The sequence below is a fragment of the Sturnira hondurensis genome, unplaced genomic scaffold, assembly GCF_014824575.4.
Source record: "Sturnira hondurensis isolate 20B ecotype Veracruz unplaced genomic scaffold, ASM1482457v3 Scaffold0013299, whole genome shotgun sequence".
Lineage (NCBI taxonomy): Eukaryota > Metazoa > Chordata > Mammalia > Chiroptera > Phyllostomidae > Sturnira > Sturnira hondurensis.
The window spans coordinates 1866034-1882140 of record NW_028085930.1 but is presented as its reverse complement, the minus strand read 5'-3'; the positions used below and the strand labels follow the sequence as shown (position 1 = coordinate 1882140).

The window sequence follows — 16107 nt, the reverse complement described above, 5'->3', positions numbered from 1 at the left end:
AAACACTCAACAAAAACAATATTGCAGCTAACCAACAATTAAAGTAAGGTTGCAGGGTAAAAGGTCGATATACAAAAACAAATTGCTTTCCTATATATCAGAAACAATTCTTCAAGTAAAATTTAAAATTAAAAACACAATATCAGCTGGCTGGTGTGGCTCCAAAGGTTTCCTGGTTTGATTCCCAGTCAGAGCACATGCCTAGGTTGCAGGCCAGGTCCCCAGTATGGGGCATGTGAGAGGCAACCACACATTTAATGTTTCTCTTTCTCTCTTTCTCCTTCCTTTCCCCTCTCTCTAAAAATAAGGAAAATCTTTTAAAAATAAATAAACAAACATAATATCACTTATATTAGCTCCCCAAAATATAAAAACTTGGGTATAAACTAACAATATATGCAAGATCTATATGGGAAAAACTAGTGACCTCTGATGAATGAAATCAAATAAGAACTAAATCAATATCTCATATTGCATGTTCACAGATAGGAAGACTCATATTGTGAAAAAGTCAGTTCTTCCAAACTTAATGAACAGATTCAAAGCAAAACTCATCAAAATCCCAGCAAGTCATTTTCTGGGTATCAACAAATGGGTTCTAAAGTTTACACAGAAAAACAAAATTTACAGAATAGCCAACACAGTACTGAAAAGCAAAGAACAAAACTGAAAGACTGACATTATCAAACTTAAGTAAAAATAAATGTGAAATGCAAAATTATAAACTCATAGAAGATAACAGGAGAAAATCTAGATGACTTTGCAACTGGGAATTACTTTTTACATGCAACACCAAATGCATGATCCTGCAAGAAAGTACTGGTAAGCTGGACTTCATTAAATTTAAAATTATCTACTCTGTGAAAGACACTGTCAAGAGAATGAAAAGACAAGCCACAGACTTGGAAAAAAATACTTGCAAAAAGACTTATCAGATAAAAACTGTTATCCAAAATACACAAAGAACTCTTAAAAGTCAACGATGAGAACATGAACCACTAGACTAAGCTATAGGCTACAAACCTAAACAGATAACCTCACCCAATAAAATACACAAATGGAAACTAAGCATATGAAAAGATGCTTAACATCATGTCACCAGGGAAAGGGAAATGCAAATTAGAACAAAAATGAGATACAACTATACATCTATTTGAATGGCCAAAATTCGGATCAGTGACAACACCAAATGTTGTTGAACACATGGCACAACTCTCATTCACTGCTATTAAGTATGCAAAATACTACAACCACTTAGCAAGACAGTTTGGTGGTTTCTTACAAAAATAAACACACTCTTACCACACAATCCAGTAATCATGCTCATTGGTATTTACCAAAAGGAACTGAAAACTTATGCCCACACAAAAACCTGAACATGGATGTTTATAGAAGCTTTATTCAAAATTGGCAAAACTTAGAAGCACCAAGATGTCCAGAATTCAGTAGATTAATGGATAAACTGCAATATATATAAACAATGAAGTACTTAGCACTAAAAGGAAATGAGTTATCATGCCATGAAAAGACATGAAGAAACTTTAAATGTGTATTACTAAATGAAAGAAGGCAATTTGAAAAGGCTAAATAACGTATGATTCCAATTATGTGGCATTTGGAAAAGGCAAAATTAGGGGTGCAATAAAATAAAATCAGTGGTTGCCAGGGATACAAGTTGGAGTGGGAAAATGAAGAGGCAAAGAATAGAGGGTTTGCAGAGCAGTGAAAATCCTCTGTATGATATTATAATGATGGATATAAGCTGAAGTATGTCTGGAAAAAGCCCCACCATTGTTAATGAGAACAGTTTGCACAACACTGATATAACCTGGCAGCAAAGAAGAGTGAAATGAAATGTGCATGTGTGAACAATGATGACTTCACCATACTAGTCAGTGGGGGGTGGTGGATGCCATTAAGTGAGCATGTGTACTGTGGCCATTGGATTCAAAATGGGCAAGTAGAGCAACGGATCTGCAACAAACTTTGTGTTAAGCTTCAACATACCTCCACGGAAGCTATTCAGATAATTCAGAAGGCTGCAGCTGTGGGCAACTGGTGATCGGCAGCTTTATCAAGACAATATGCCTGCTCACACGTCTCCTGCAGTTTTTTTAGCAAAACATCAGATCACCTAGATAAGTCAGTTCCCCTATAGCCCAGATTTGGTACCCTGCAACTTCTGGCTTTTCCAAAAACTAGAATCACCTTTGAAAGGGAAGAGATTTCAGACCATTGATGAGATTCCAGAAAATATGACAGGACAGCTGATGGCGATTGGGAGAACTGTGTGAGATTCCAAGGTGCCTACATTGAAGCGGGACTGAGGTGTTTATGTACATCGTTTCTCGTATCTTGCATCTCGTTCACTGAACAAGATACAAGATATTTTTCATATTACACGGCTGGATACCTTCTGGATAGACCTCATATGTTATTATACATTTGTCCAAACCCAGACAATGCAGAACACCAAGAGTGAAGCCTAAGGTAAACTATGGACTTTGGGTGATTAGGATGTGTCAATGTAGGTTCAGTCTTGGTAACTAATGTACCATTCTAGTGAGTGATATTGATAATGGGGGGGACTATATGTAAATAAGATGGTGGCAGATACATGCCAAAATCTCTGTACCTTCCTCCTTATTTTTTTATGAACCTAAAACTCCTCTTTTAAAAAAAGTATTATTTAAAAGAAATAGACACACAGAGACTCTATGTATTATTATAGTAAAAAGCATGTATTATCTATTTGACAAGTTCGACTTAGGTGTCTCTGAAAAGTGATCGTGAGAAGTCAGAATTTGAAAATGAAACTCCTACACTCAAACATTAAAGTGAAACTTATTACTGCTAATGACAAAGTATAAATTGTTCGTGTCAAAGAAAGGCAAACTTGCTTTAAGTAAAATATTGTAAAAAAGCTAGCAGACCTACTATTTCATGGGTCAAAATCAGACTTTAAAGACATACTATAAGTAAACATCCTGAAGAACTAGAAGTAAACTAAGAGGGGAGGAGCATGGGTTTGGATGGATAACTGTACTGCAAGTGTTTGCTGAGCTGTGAGAAAAGCACAGCACTGAATAATGCCAAGGTAAAAACAATCAACTACCAGAAAGTGGCAGAAAGCCCAACAAAACACAGAATCTTGCATTCTTTTACAAAATCCAAAACAATCAGTAATTAAAAATTATACTGTACAGTATAACTCGTGAACTTATATACATGCTCGAATGCTTGAACTAAAATAAGGGAAAATCACAGGTGATAGCAATGAAAATTACCACCCATATTCTCTACTTTATGTTTAGATTTTTCAAAAACATACACATATTGTAATAGCGTACTCATCAAAATAAAACACATAAACCTTGCTATAAGCACATTCAAAGAAAAAAGACTATGGCTCTTTCCCTTTCACAATAGAGAGGGCTGGAAAACTCATCTGTTGTCATCAAAGAGGCTGGAAAATCAAACAGCATCTTTAGCAGTGTGCTTGAGAGGACAGAATTAATAACTTGTTGACTTGACTGGGGACTTGACCAACATGTAGCTGGGATGACACAGTCCATGAAGATAGGGCTGGTGTGATGGAGACTGAGAAGATGGTTATATGACTGAGAGAATGAATACAAGTGGAATTGAGTAAATAAGTAAATATATTAAGATTAGTAAGAATCCAGATTTTTCACTGTCTAAGAGGAAATAAAAAATACAGAAGGCTAGAAAAAAAATTCTGTGGTGTTGGATCCAAATTAGAAACATCGGTAAGAACTCATGGTTTTTAATGGATAAAAGAAATCTATCTGCACTTGCATTTGCCCAAATACATGCAAATATAGACATACAAAGTCTGTCCAGAAGGTATCCAGCCATGTAATATGAAAAATAGAGAAATTTAATGAACAAGATACAAGATACAAGAAACAATGTACATAGCACAACGACACCTCAGTCCCGCTTCAAAGTAGGCACCTTGGGACCTCACACAGTTCTCCCAATCTCCATCAGCTGTCCTGTCATATTTTCTGGAGTCTTATCAATGGTCTGAAATCTCTTCCCTTTCAAAGGTGATTCTAGTTTTTGGAAAGGCCAGAAGTCGCAAGGTACCAAATCTGAGCTGTAGGAGAGCTGAGTCACCTGGGTGATCTGATGTTTTGCCAAAAAAGTCTGCACGAGATATGAGGTGTCGGTGGGACAGTTTAGTGGTGATGAAGCTGCCGATCACCAGTTGCCCACAGCGGCAGCCTTCTGAATCATCCGAATAGTTTCTGCAGAGGAATGTTCAAGCTTAATGCAAAATCTGATGCAGATTCGTAGCTCTACTCCCTCAGTCATTTTGAGTGCAAGGGCCACACAGTACATGACATGCTCACTCAATGGCATCTACCACCCCCACTGACAAATACAGTGAAGTCACACATGTGCATTCTAGTCCACTCTTCTTGGATGACAGGTTACATCCATGTCACACAAACCATTCTCATTATCTTAACAGTGGTTGGACTTTTGCAGGACAGACCTCATTCATATATTATCTCACTGCATCATGAAAAGGACTAAAAGCACTTGTATGCCAGTAACAATGAGCATATCTATTCCCCAGTATTTAGATTCAAAATACTTTTCACAAGTAAAAGGAGTCAGGACTCCCTGGAGAAATTACTGATTCCAAAACTGGGGTAGAGGAAATATCAGAAGATTCTGAAATACTTTGTTGTATCAGAAATAAGGAAATGCTCGAAGAATGATTGGGACATGTCAAAAAGACACAGGAGAAAGCTTGAATGAGGTGCCACTGGCCAATTCTGGGTCATTTTCAACATTAAAATAAATGACAGTAACTAATTATAAGTCATTAAATAAAGTAGAAATCATGGATCCATATTACTATAACTAAAAATAGAAAAAGTAAGTGGAGAAGAAAATCTCTACCTTATGGTATAAGCCAGTAAGTCCAAAAGAAAAAAATAAATTTGAAAATCAGCACTTGGCAAATCACTATAATAATATTGATTTAAGTAAAGTGTATTAATAACTATTAAAACAACTAGATAAAAATCTGATGTAAAACAGGAGGTCTATTTAGAGTCAAACTATCCCCCCTCCATAAAATACTAACTATAAAGAGAAACTTAGCAGATCGTGATAACAATTAACATCAATAGTAATCAAATAAACTGACCCTGCTGTTTCCTGATAAAATGCAGTAAAATGAACACTCCACCACTTCTATAATATTCATGCTAAAAATGCATAGCTGAGATCATGATAAAACATTAGGTAAATCCAAACTGAGTGACATTCTACAAAGTAATTGGCTTGTATTCTTTAAAAAATGTCAATCATTAAAAATAAGACTAAGCCACTTAAAATGAAGGAAATTAAAGGCACAGAAATAAAATGCAACAAGTAATCCTGAGTTGGATCCTATACCTATAAAGGACATTACTGATCCAACCAGCTAAATGTGAATGTAATGCGTGGTTTAGACAACAAAAGTATATCAATATTATTTTTCTGATATTTATAACTGGATTCAGGTTAAGTATGAGAATGTCCTTGTTTTTAGGAAAAACACACTGAAGAACCAAGGGGTGAGAAGGACATGACAGACAGGATATTACTCAATCACAAATGATCCAGAAAAATTCATTCACACACAATTTGGTAAAGTGTTAACAGCTGGGGAAGTTGAATGAAGGCTATATATGGGAACTTATACTCTTATGCAAATTTTCAGTAAGTTTGAAAATTTTGTTTTAATATTTGATATTTCCATTCCCTAAAATTGACAATTGTGAACACTCCTGATCATTCTATAAAGAAAACATTCTAGGTAGGTCCCCAGAACCTCTTAACTAAAGGCTGAGTAATGACATACATTCTCCAAAGCCAGCCCTTAAGGTTTTGTGCTTGTTTCTGCCATAAGAAAATAAGACACACTTTATTTATAACATAGATCTTTTAGATCTATGTTATAAACCCTTAAAGCAGGGTTTCTGAATCTTGGTATTGATATTTTTGTTGTAGGAAGACAGTCCTGTGCATTGCAGAAAATTTAGCAGCAACCTTGAACTCTACTTACTAGGTGCCAGAAGCATCCTCCCAAGTCGTGACAAAATCTCTAGCCATTACATTAAGTATAAAAGGTGAGTCACAAAAGGATAAAATACTGCATGCTTCCATTTATATTAGGTATCTAGATGGTCAAATTTATAGAGATAGAAAGTACAATAGTGGATGTTAAGGGCTGAGGGGAGAGAAGGAAAATATGAAGTTGTTTAATGGATACAGAGTTTTAGTTAGGCAAGAAGAAGAAAAGTTCTAGAGATCAGTTGCACTTAACATTATAATAAGAATATTGTGAATATACATATAACACTTCTGAACTATATACTTAAAAATAATTAAATGGTAAATTTTATGTTATATGTATTTTATCACAATTAAAAAAATTTTTATCCCTCGCTGGTGTGGTTCAGTAGGTTGGGCATCGTCCCACAAACCAAGAGGCCACTGGCTTAATTCCCAATCAGTGCACATGCCTATACCTGGGTTGTGGGCTGGTCCCCAGTTGGGAGTGAGAGGCAACTGATGAGTGTTTCTCTGGCACATCAATGTTGCTCTCCCCCTCTTTCCCTGCCCCTTTCCCTCTCCCTAAAAAATAAATAAATAACATCTTTTTAAGAAAATTCTAATTCCAAGAGAAGGTGTGATTCTGTTAGTAAGGTGATGGTAAATTCAACCAATGAACTGTGTGTATATATATATTTTATACATATGTATACCTGTGTTTTATATATAACTAAAATATACATGCACACAATTCAGCAAGTCAACCTGTGTTGATCTTATCAAGGAATGTAACCTGCCCTTGGCATACACAGTGAATATTCAACTAAAACAGTTCTATTGATTTCTGTCACTCAAAAAGCCATAATGTTAGAAAAGATGTATCTTTTTAAAATTACTAATCAGTAACAGCTCTGGGGAAGGAAAAAGAATGCCTAACACAGGGTTCCTTTGAGAAAGCAGATACAACCAGGAATCCAATCTGCTAAGAGCCATGCAGCTAGTGAGAAACACAGGCCAGGGGAATTCCAGCTCAGAATCAAGGAATACAAGGAATGGGAGGAGGCTGGGGAATTGTCAGAGGGGTATCAAGGGATCTGCAGGTGGAGTAGCTCCTTTGGTCAGTCATGCTCTTTCCTCTGAACTGAGTATATTTGAAAACTTATTTGAAAAAATAATGGAAGAAAACTTCCATAAGTTGGTGAAGGAAATAGACATAAGAAGTCCAGGAAGCACAGAGAGTTCCAATCAGGACAGACGCAAACAGCACCACATCAAGACACATCATAATTAAAATGCCAAAGGTTAAAGATAAAGAGAGAATCTAAAAGCAACAAGAGAAAAGGAGACAGTTACCTACAAAGGAGTTCCCATAAAACTGTTTCTTTTCTTTTCTTTCTAAAGAAAGAAATTCTGCAGGCAAGAAGGGACTGGCAAGAAATGTTCAAAGCCATGAAAAGCAAGTACCCATGACCTACATTACTCTACCCAGCAAAGCTATCCTTTAGAATTGAAGGGCAGATAAAGTGCTTCCCAGACAAGGTAAAATTAAAGGAGTTGATCATCACCAAGTCATTATTACAAGAAATGATAAAGGGATTTTTATAAGAAAAAGATGATTAAAACTATGAACATTAAAATGGCAATACATTCACACAACTATCAACAACCAAATCTAAAAAACAAACTAAGCAAAAAAAAAAAAAGCAGACAGAAACAGAATCAGAAATATGGAGATCATTTGGAGAGTTATCAATTGGGAGGGAGAAGGGGGATAATAAGGGAAAAGGTGCAGGGATTAAGAAGTACAAATTGGTAGGTACAAAATAAGGAGACATTAAGAACAGTATAGATAATGGAGTAGACAAAGAACTTATATGCATGACCCACAGACATGAACTAACGGGAGAGAATTGCTGGAGGGAATGGGGATACAGGGTAGAGGTGGGCAAAAGGGGGAAAACTGGGACAACTATAATAGCATAATCAATAAAATCTGGTTTTTAAAAATAAATAAAATCTTTAAAAAAGAAAAATAAATTTTTAAAAATATTTTATTTATTTATTTAGAGAGAGGGGAAGGGAAGGAGAAAGAGTGGGAGAGAAACATCAATGTGTGGTTGCCTCTCATGTGTCCCCTGCTGGGGACCTGGCCTGCAACCCAGGCATGTGCCCTGACTGGGAATCGAACCAGCAACCCTTTTCTTCAAAGGCCAGTGCTCAATCCACTGAGCTACACCAGCCAGGGCAGAAAAATAAATTTTAATTTAAAAAAGAAAATACAAAAAGTAGAAATCCTTCTACAGTGTAAATGGGGTTGTAAATTTTCCATCTTTATGGTAAGCAATTTGGCAGAATTCTTACAAAAACAGCACATACCTTTTGATCTAATCATTTCATTTCTAGGAATCCACCCTATAAAATATACATATGCATAATGAAGTATGTTCAAAATATTAATTGCAGCACTGTTTGAGTGTAGAATAATTGGAAGTAAGCAAAACATCTATCACTAGGGGAATGTAATGGACACTAATAATTAATGTGGTGGAATGTTAAGAAGAAGCCTTAACATACAGACATACAAGACCCACAAAATGCATTAAATGAAAAGCGGAGAGATTATATAATAAAAAGCTCAAAGAGGGTATTGACATTTACTTATTAAGTACATAAATGCAAACATAGCAGTAGGTTTGGCAGCTGCAAGCTAAACTACACAGTTATCTCTAGGGAGGAAAGTTTCTGGGAGTTACAGAAAAAAGCCTCCATTTTTGGTTTCACAATTTATTAACTGTATTATATACCCAATTTAAAAAACAAGGTTGGTGTGGCTCAGTGGACTGAGTGCCAGCCTATGAACCAAAGGGTCACAGGTTCAATTCCCAGTCAGGGCACATCCCTAGATGGCAGGCCAGGTTGCTAGTGGGGGGTGCGTGAGAGGCAACCACACACTGATGTTTCTCTGCCTCTCTTTCTCCCACCCTCCCCCTCTGTCTAAAAATAAATAAATAAAATAAGTTAAAAATAAAAAAAGAAGGGTATATCAAACCTGGGCAAGAATATTATAGCAATATTAAGCCCTGGCTGGTGCAGCCCAGTGGATTGAGCTCAGGGCCTGCAAACCACACGATCGAGGTTCAATTCCCAGTCAGGGCACATGCCTGAGTTGCAGGCCAGTTCCCAACAGGGGACTCACGAGAGGCAACCATACATTGATATTTCTCTCCTTCTCTCCTTCCCTTCCTCTCTAAAGATAAATAAATAAAATCTTTAAAAAAAGAATATTACAGCAATATTAAAACTAATAAACGGTAACTACAAATAGGCATTAGAATGAAGATATCCCTATATAACTGTTATCTTTTAAACTTAAACTATAAGTATGTCTTTTAAGAACTGTCTGACTGGTAAGTGTGTAGTGGTAATAAACTTCTTTTGCTTCATCACAGAGAACTACTCCTAAAGTATTTATTGTAGCAGACAACCTGCACTACAAAGCTACAGAAAATTTTGTAAAGATTTTATTTATTTATTTTTAGAGAGGGGAAGGGAAAGAGAAAGAGAGGGAGAGAAACATCAATATGAGAGAGAAACATTGACTGGCTGCCTTTCCTACATGACCCAGCTGGGGACCAAACCTGCAGCCCAGGCATGTGACCTAACCAAGAATCAAACCAGAAACCTTTCGCTCTGTAGGACAATGCCCAACGGAGCCACAATGGTCAGGGAAACCAATAGGAATTTTTGAGAACTCTAATGTCAAAGCCAAAGACAGCCTGTGCCAGACATTTCTCCAAGTAGCCAGCATTAAATATCAGTTTGATTCACTGCAAATGACAAAGACATATACATTATCTCTACTTTGCCTATCGGCCTCTATATAATTACCAATCTATACAGAATGACTGTACTGAAAATGGCTTTACACTTAAAAGTTGTAAACTGATGACATGAAAACAGAATATCAGATTAGCACTCAGCAAAGTGTTGTACTAAAAAAGTTTTTTAATTAGAAAATATAGATGACAGATATATTATACATGTATTATGAGCTAAGTAAAAAAGTGATATGTTTTGTTAGTGTTTGGGCAGAAAAAGTGAAACTACTGTGTGTGGCAGAGACTGCTGTTTTTCCCTCAATATGCATTCTCCTCTTCTTCCCTTAGTAGCTACAGTCTCTTACTTACAGCCAAACACATGACTGCCCAGTTAAAGACTACATTTCCCTGCCTCACCTGTAGTGAAGGATGGCCATGTGACTAAGTTCTGTCTAATGAGATGTAAGTAGACATGAGGCATGTCACTGATATCCTCAAAAAGAATGAGTGTGGCCTCTAGTCTTGCTTTTCCTGTTCTTGCGATAGGAAGCTCAAACACCAGTATTAAACCATGAGATAAAAACTACATGTAAAACATGGCACCACACCAAGATGGAAGAAACCTGGGATGATTATATCTGCTCTGTTACATGACAGAGAAAAAGAAAAATTAGAGCTTCCTTCTTCAACTGAATTACATTCACAAAGACCGCATTGTTAATTTATGAGATGTCCTAACATCCCTTACAAACTAGATGCTGAATTTGTGTTTATATCAGAAAAGGGCTTACCACTGAACACAGACCACTTACAGACAGCTGCAATTTAACAAAGCAATAGTATGTACACATTCACCCACACTCACAGACTATTCTTGCATATGAGTCTGGTCTTCCGTAAATTCACTGCTGTAAGTGAGATAAAGGTAACTAATAATAAGCACAACTTTATAATAAGAAGGGGCCATTTTAAAACCTTGATACTTACTGATACATTAGCACTATCGCTGCTTGCAATCTCAGCTGCCTTTTCGATAATCTGTTAAAAAAGATTTTTAAAAAATCAATTTTGGCTCCTGTATTTGTAAAATTTTAAATATAAATGACACTTGTACTTAGACTACATGTAGTCTGGCATTTTATGCTTTATAATATAAACATGAATTTTAAATGCAGAATGGTAATATGCAGTGACTCAGAATCTTCAAACTTGTGACAAGTGGGAATCAATCAACGGCATTACTGTAAAGGGACTGTGACTCCTTGGATGCACTAGGACAGTCTGTACATAAGATGAACAGTGGCTTGCATATGTATATGGGAAAAAATAATATAGGTAAATATCTTCTGATTAAAAAAATAAAGAGGTATATTAGAGTTACTACAGAGTAAGTTTTGTCATGTCACGTTCTGTTTGAATTAGCAGGTACCAAAAATGTAAAGTAATGTCAAAAAGATAGTCTAAAAATATTTTTCAAACCATTAAGTTCCAAAGGCCTCTAGGTCTTCAAGAAATGTGACCCTAAGGATCCAGGAAGAGGATAAGTGGTAAAGAATCTGAAAATCCGTATCTGAATTAGGTAATCTTAAACTAACAGTTTGTCTGTATCCTCATGTGTAAAATGTAACGATAGTTCCCATTCTGTTTCATAAAGTTGCTATAATCATCGAAGGAGATTACAGTTAAAAAAAACTAAGCAATAAAAATAAAACTGATTTGAAAAGCAAAATGTTTGCAAGTAATTACATCAAGAAAACTCCATTTTTTAAAAAGTGGAAAACTTTATCTTTTTATATCATTATTATTTGATTTGGTGTTTACAGTGATCATATAAAATCTGTACTATTAAAGGAAACCCAGTAAATGTAAACCTAGTCAGACATTTAAAGACTAAAATCTTCATCCCAAGTTGATCTTCAAAGGCAAAGGAAAGTTCAGTGATTGGCTGAAGATAACTTAAGCAATGTTGAAATAAAACATTCTTAAAAAACTAGACTTCCCTTGAAATATCAGATTAAAAATATTCATATTTGCACAAGATATTGTATTTGTAAAAATGCTTCAAAAAGCATCTCAGCTAATTCCAAAATAAGTATAACTGATTGCCAAACAAAACATAACTGAGCACAAAAATTGGCACAGATAGGACCACTATTCCTATTCCAAAGAATAGAGGCATGGCATGAATGTAATGGATGAGTCAAAATGTATCTTTCTTTACTCAATGTACAAAAAGGTATGGCGCTCTTGATGTATTTGGGATTTCTACCACAATAATCACAAAACATTACTGGTCAGAAAAACATTTTACAGGGATTTGAAATAAAAGTTACTTTTTAGATGGATAAAAATTCAACTAAAATGCAAGTTAAAAAAGAAACATTAAGTTACATAAATTTAATTTACATACTATTTTTAAAATCTACTCTCTACAGGTCTGGTAGTGTTGAAAATTAGAACACAATTAATTTTACATGTGGATTAATTTAAATGCTATTTAGTGTAACATCATTGTTTAAAGGTAAGTGGTTCTCAAATGGATTAAGGAAATAAAAGAAACATTATTATTTGAGAATTTGCTCAAGGACTGCATCATAAAAATCAGCCTCAATTATACCTGAAACAAAAATGCCAAACCTGAAGATAAAACATGACAGCTAAGCTCTCTCAGCATATAAATTATCTAGCCCTATTATAGGGCTAGAGATAGTTTCCTTACCTCCCCAAGACATGCAGCTTTATACTAAGGGGATACATTTAGAAATAGAAGTCCTTGCTATAGATTCAAATAACAGTACTTTAGGAAGTCCTACTTACTTTAATATTCAACATAAACCATGTTTTCTTTTAATACCAACTCTAACACAGCAGTGATTACGTCTTTAATCTCGGAACCAACATGCTGGCATATTTCACTGTTCAGAATTACATATAAACACATTTACAGACCTTTTAATTTGAAAAATATCTGAGAACAATTAATGATTTCCTCATTTTATAAATGAGGAATCGGAACTCCAAAGATAACATATCTCACTTGATCAGTGACAAAGCCAGAACTAAATAGAGTTGGCTCCCAGCACAGTGGTCTTTGCACTGAACCTGTCAAAAAGCTGTCAATTTATGTGACATTTTGAAACAGGAATAGAATTAGATATACAGAGCTTCACCATAAACACATAGAGCCAGAAATTAATAATTCAATTATTCCATGTATAGTACAGTCCTTTAAAAAATTAGCTTACCTTGTCAAAGGGAGGGTAATAATAAGGCTGTTTTTTATTCTCTGGGAATTTGATATGCAAGGCTGTTGCATTTTCAGTGTATGGATTTGTTTGAACAGTTCCCATTGGATTCAACATTTCTTCAAGTTCATCTAAAACATGCAAACAATTTTAATTCTCAAAAAATACTTTTACAACTAAAATAAAATAAAACTTGAAGGGATTCCAGCCATAAAAATTATTTTAAAAGTGTGCCACCTAAGGAAGTTTGACAATTTTAACAGTAAGCCTCTAATTTTCTGTTAATGCTTAGCACAAAATTTGAATCTGAGTTTACATACATTTTTAAGTGAGAAAATTAACAAAAATTAACAGCTACCTCACCCTTTCTTCAATTTGGTAAGTATTATCAATTAGGAAAAAAACTTACTTCAAACTGCTCCCCCTACATCAAAATCAGGTGGCCCATAGGATTCATTATTTCAACACTACAGATTTCTTAATCACATGTAATCTGATTTCTATGGTCAGCACAGTACTCAAACTGATGATATTCAAAGTCATCAATGACATTCTTTGACAAATGTAACACTCCTCAATTATCTCAAGCTTCTGGTACAGTTAAACACCTTTTCTGGTAGTTTTTATAATACTCCATTCAAGTGGTACTCCTTTAACCTCACCACCTGCTACTTTCAAGACACTCCTTCCTCTTCTCTACCACTCTAAACACTGTCCATTCACAAAACTGTGCATGGGAACCTTAGAATTTCAGTGTTGTCATAAAATACTGGAGTTCATGTAACTTTTTTATTTCGCAGATGAGTGAACTGTTGAAGAGAGATGAAACCCAAGATGAGAGAACAAAGCACTACAACCAAAAGTGCCCTCAGTCTACAATTCTTTTCTTATATTGATTTTTAAGTTATTTTCTCGGTATTTCCTGAAAAAGTATATGTCTAGGTCCAATGAAAAGACAGTATGCACAATCGGAATTATCTCCCAAAACTAGAAAATCTTTAAAAAATTTACAAGTTTCAGCTACTTAATTCTTTGCTCATCTTTTTTAACACTCTCTCAATCTCAGATTCCATTTTAACTGGATTGAAGCAATTCTTATAAATTTATATACCTCTAAAGCTGCCTTCTCTACAAATTATGATCCTATATTTGATAACTAATAGCATTACACTGAATTGTCCCACCAAATGCAACCTATCTAAAGTCAAATGGAGCATTTTAGTATTCTTTTTTAAAAATATATTTTATTTATTTATCTTCAGAGGGAAAGGGAAGGAGAGAGGGAGAGAAATATCAATGTACGGTTGCCTCTCGTGAGTCCCCTCCTGGGAACCGGCCTGCAACCCAGGCATGTGCCCTGACTGGGAATCAAACCAAGATTGTCTGGTTTGCAGGCCCACGCTCAATCCACTGAGCTACACCAGCCAGGGCCTTTAGTATACTTTTTTAAAAATATTTTATTTATTTGTTTTTAGAGAGAGGGGGAGAGAGAAAGAGGAGAGAAATATCAATTTGTGGTTGCCTCTCATGCGCCCCCTACTGGGGACCAGGCCTGCAACCCAGGCATGCACCCTGACTGGGATTCAGACTAGCGACCCTTTGCTTCGCAGTCTGACACTCAGTCCACTGAGCTACAACAGGCAGGGCGCATTTTAGTATTCTTATCAGCCCCACACTTTATGAAGGTAACCATACTTAAAAGTGATCACAAACCCCTGGCTGGGTCACTTAATTGGTTGGAGCATTGTCCTACGTACCAAAGGGTTGTGACTTTGATCCCCAGTGAGGGCGCATGCCTAGAAGTTTCAGATTCAATTCCTGATTGGAGCACATACAGACGGCAGCCTATCAAATGTTTCTTTGGCATTGATGCTTCTCTCCACACGCACTTCTCTCCCTCCTGCCCCACCCCCTAAATCAATGGACATGTACCCAGGTGAGGATTAAAAAAAAAAAATCACAAAAAAGGCACTCTAATATATTACAAATGCAGAGCACACATTGATATAATCTCTAAGACAGCAATTTATGATTATCAACATCACAAATGTATTTATTCTTTGACTCAAAAAAGCCAGTTCTTGGGATTTAGCTTAATATATACCTGTATATAAGCAAGGTTATTCCTCAGAACTATTAAAACTATCAAAAGATAACTCTGCTTTAAAAAGAAGCAGCAGCACTTGGAGTAGAGAGAAAAGGTTGAAAGGGCAAAGAACAGAACACTCAACAGAATATGCTATTTTATGGAAGAATAGAGAGAAAAATAGAAATCTACTTTTATATTTCCTAGTATATACATAAAAAATTCTGGAAAGACATAAAAACAATCAATAAATATGATTATTGGTGAGCTAAGAACTCTAGATAATAGATTACTTGTAGCTCATTTCTGGCTTGCTCCTACAGGGGATAAACGTGACAATTCTACAGCTGATACATGCAGTGCAAATGTGTTCGCTTATTATTTTTCATCTTATATTTTGTCAGAGATAAAGCTAAGATCATGGTATGCCAAGTTAATACCACCAAAAATTTTTCTGCAAATACCAGTCAAGTTGCTTGATGATTCTAGAGAACATGTGTAAGTCTAAATTAAGATTTACAAAAAAGCGTATTACTGAAATGCTTAATTTTTATTCTAAATGTGAAACTCTAGTTCCTCTTAAGAAATGTGTACATCACTGCCCCCCTATATTTGGAGAGTAATGTGATTAGTAAAAATTATTGGAGGTATATGCAGGAAAGGATAGGAGTAACAATATGCATACACATAAATTGTAAAAACATGTCGTAAATAATTGTAATTTATGTCCAAAACAATTATGTGTGTATCCAAAAACTATTTCTCACATAGTAACTAATACATGAACATTTCATAAGTCTGTCACCCACAAAATAATTTAAAAATGCAAGTTAGTTCAAACTTTTACTAAATATCTATGAAGACAGAAAAATACTCA

The 16107-nt window shown here is 35.4% G+C and overlaps 1 protein-coding gene across 2 annotated transcripts in view; it reads right to left on the bottom strand.

Moving 5' to 3' along the window:
* The window catches only part of PIK3CB (phosphatidylinositol-4,5-bisphosphate 3-kinase catalytic subunit beta), a 134259-nt gene that overhangs the window by 42905 nt on the left and 75247 nt on the right, over window positions 1-16107 (bottom strand). For both annotated transcript variants that reach the window (XM_037061186.1, XM_037061187.1), the window contains exons 10-11: window positions 13145-13275; window positions 10887-10937 (exon numbers count right to left, since the gene is read on the bottom strand). In XM_037061186.1, the coding sequence (XP_036917081.1) occupies window positions 10887-10937; window positions 13145-13275 (182 nt within the window). The remainder of the gene's footprint in view (window positions 1-10886; window positions 10938-13144; window positions 13276-16107) is intronic.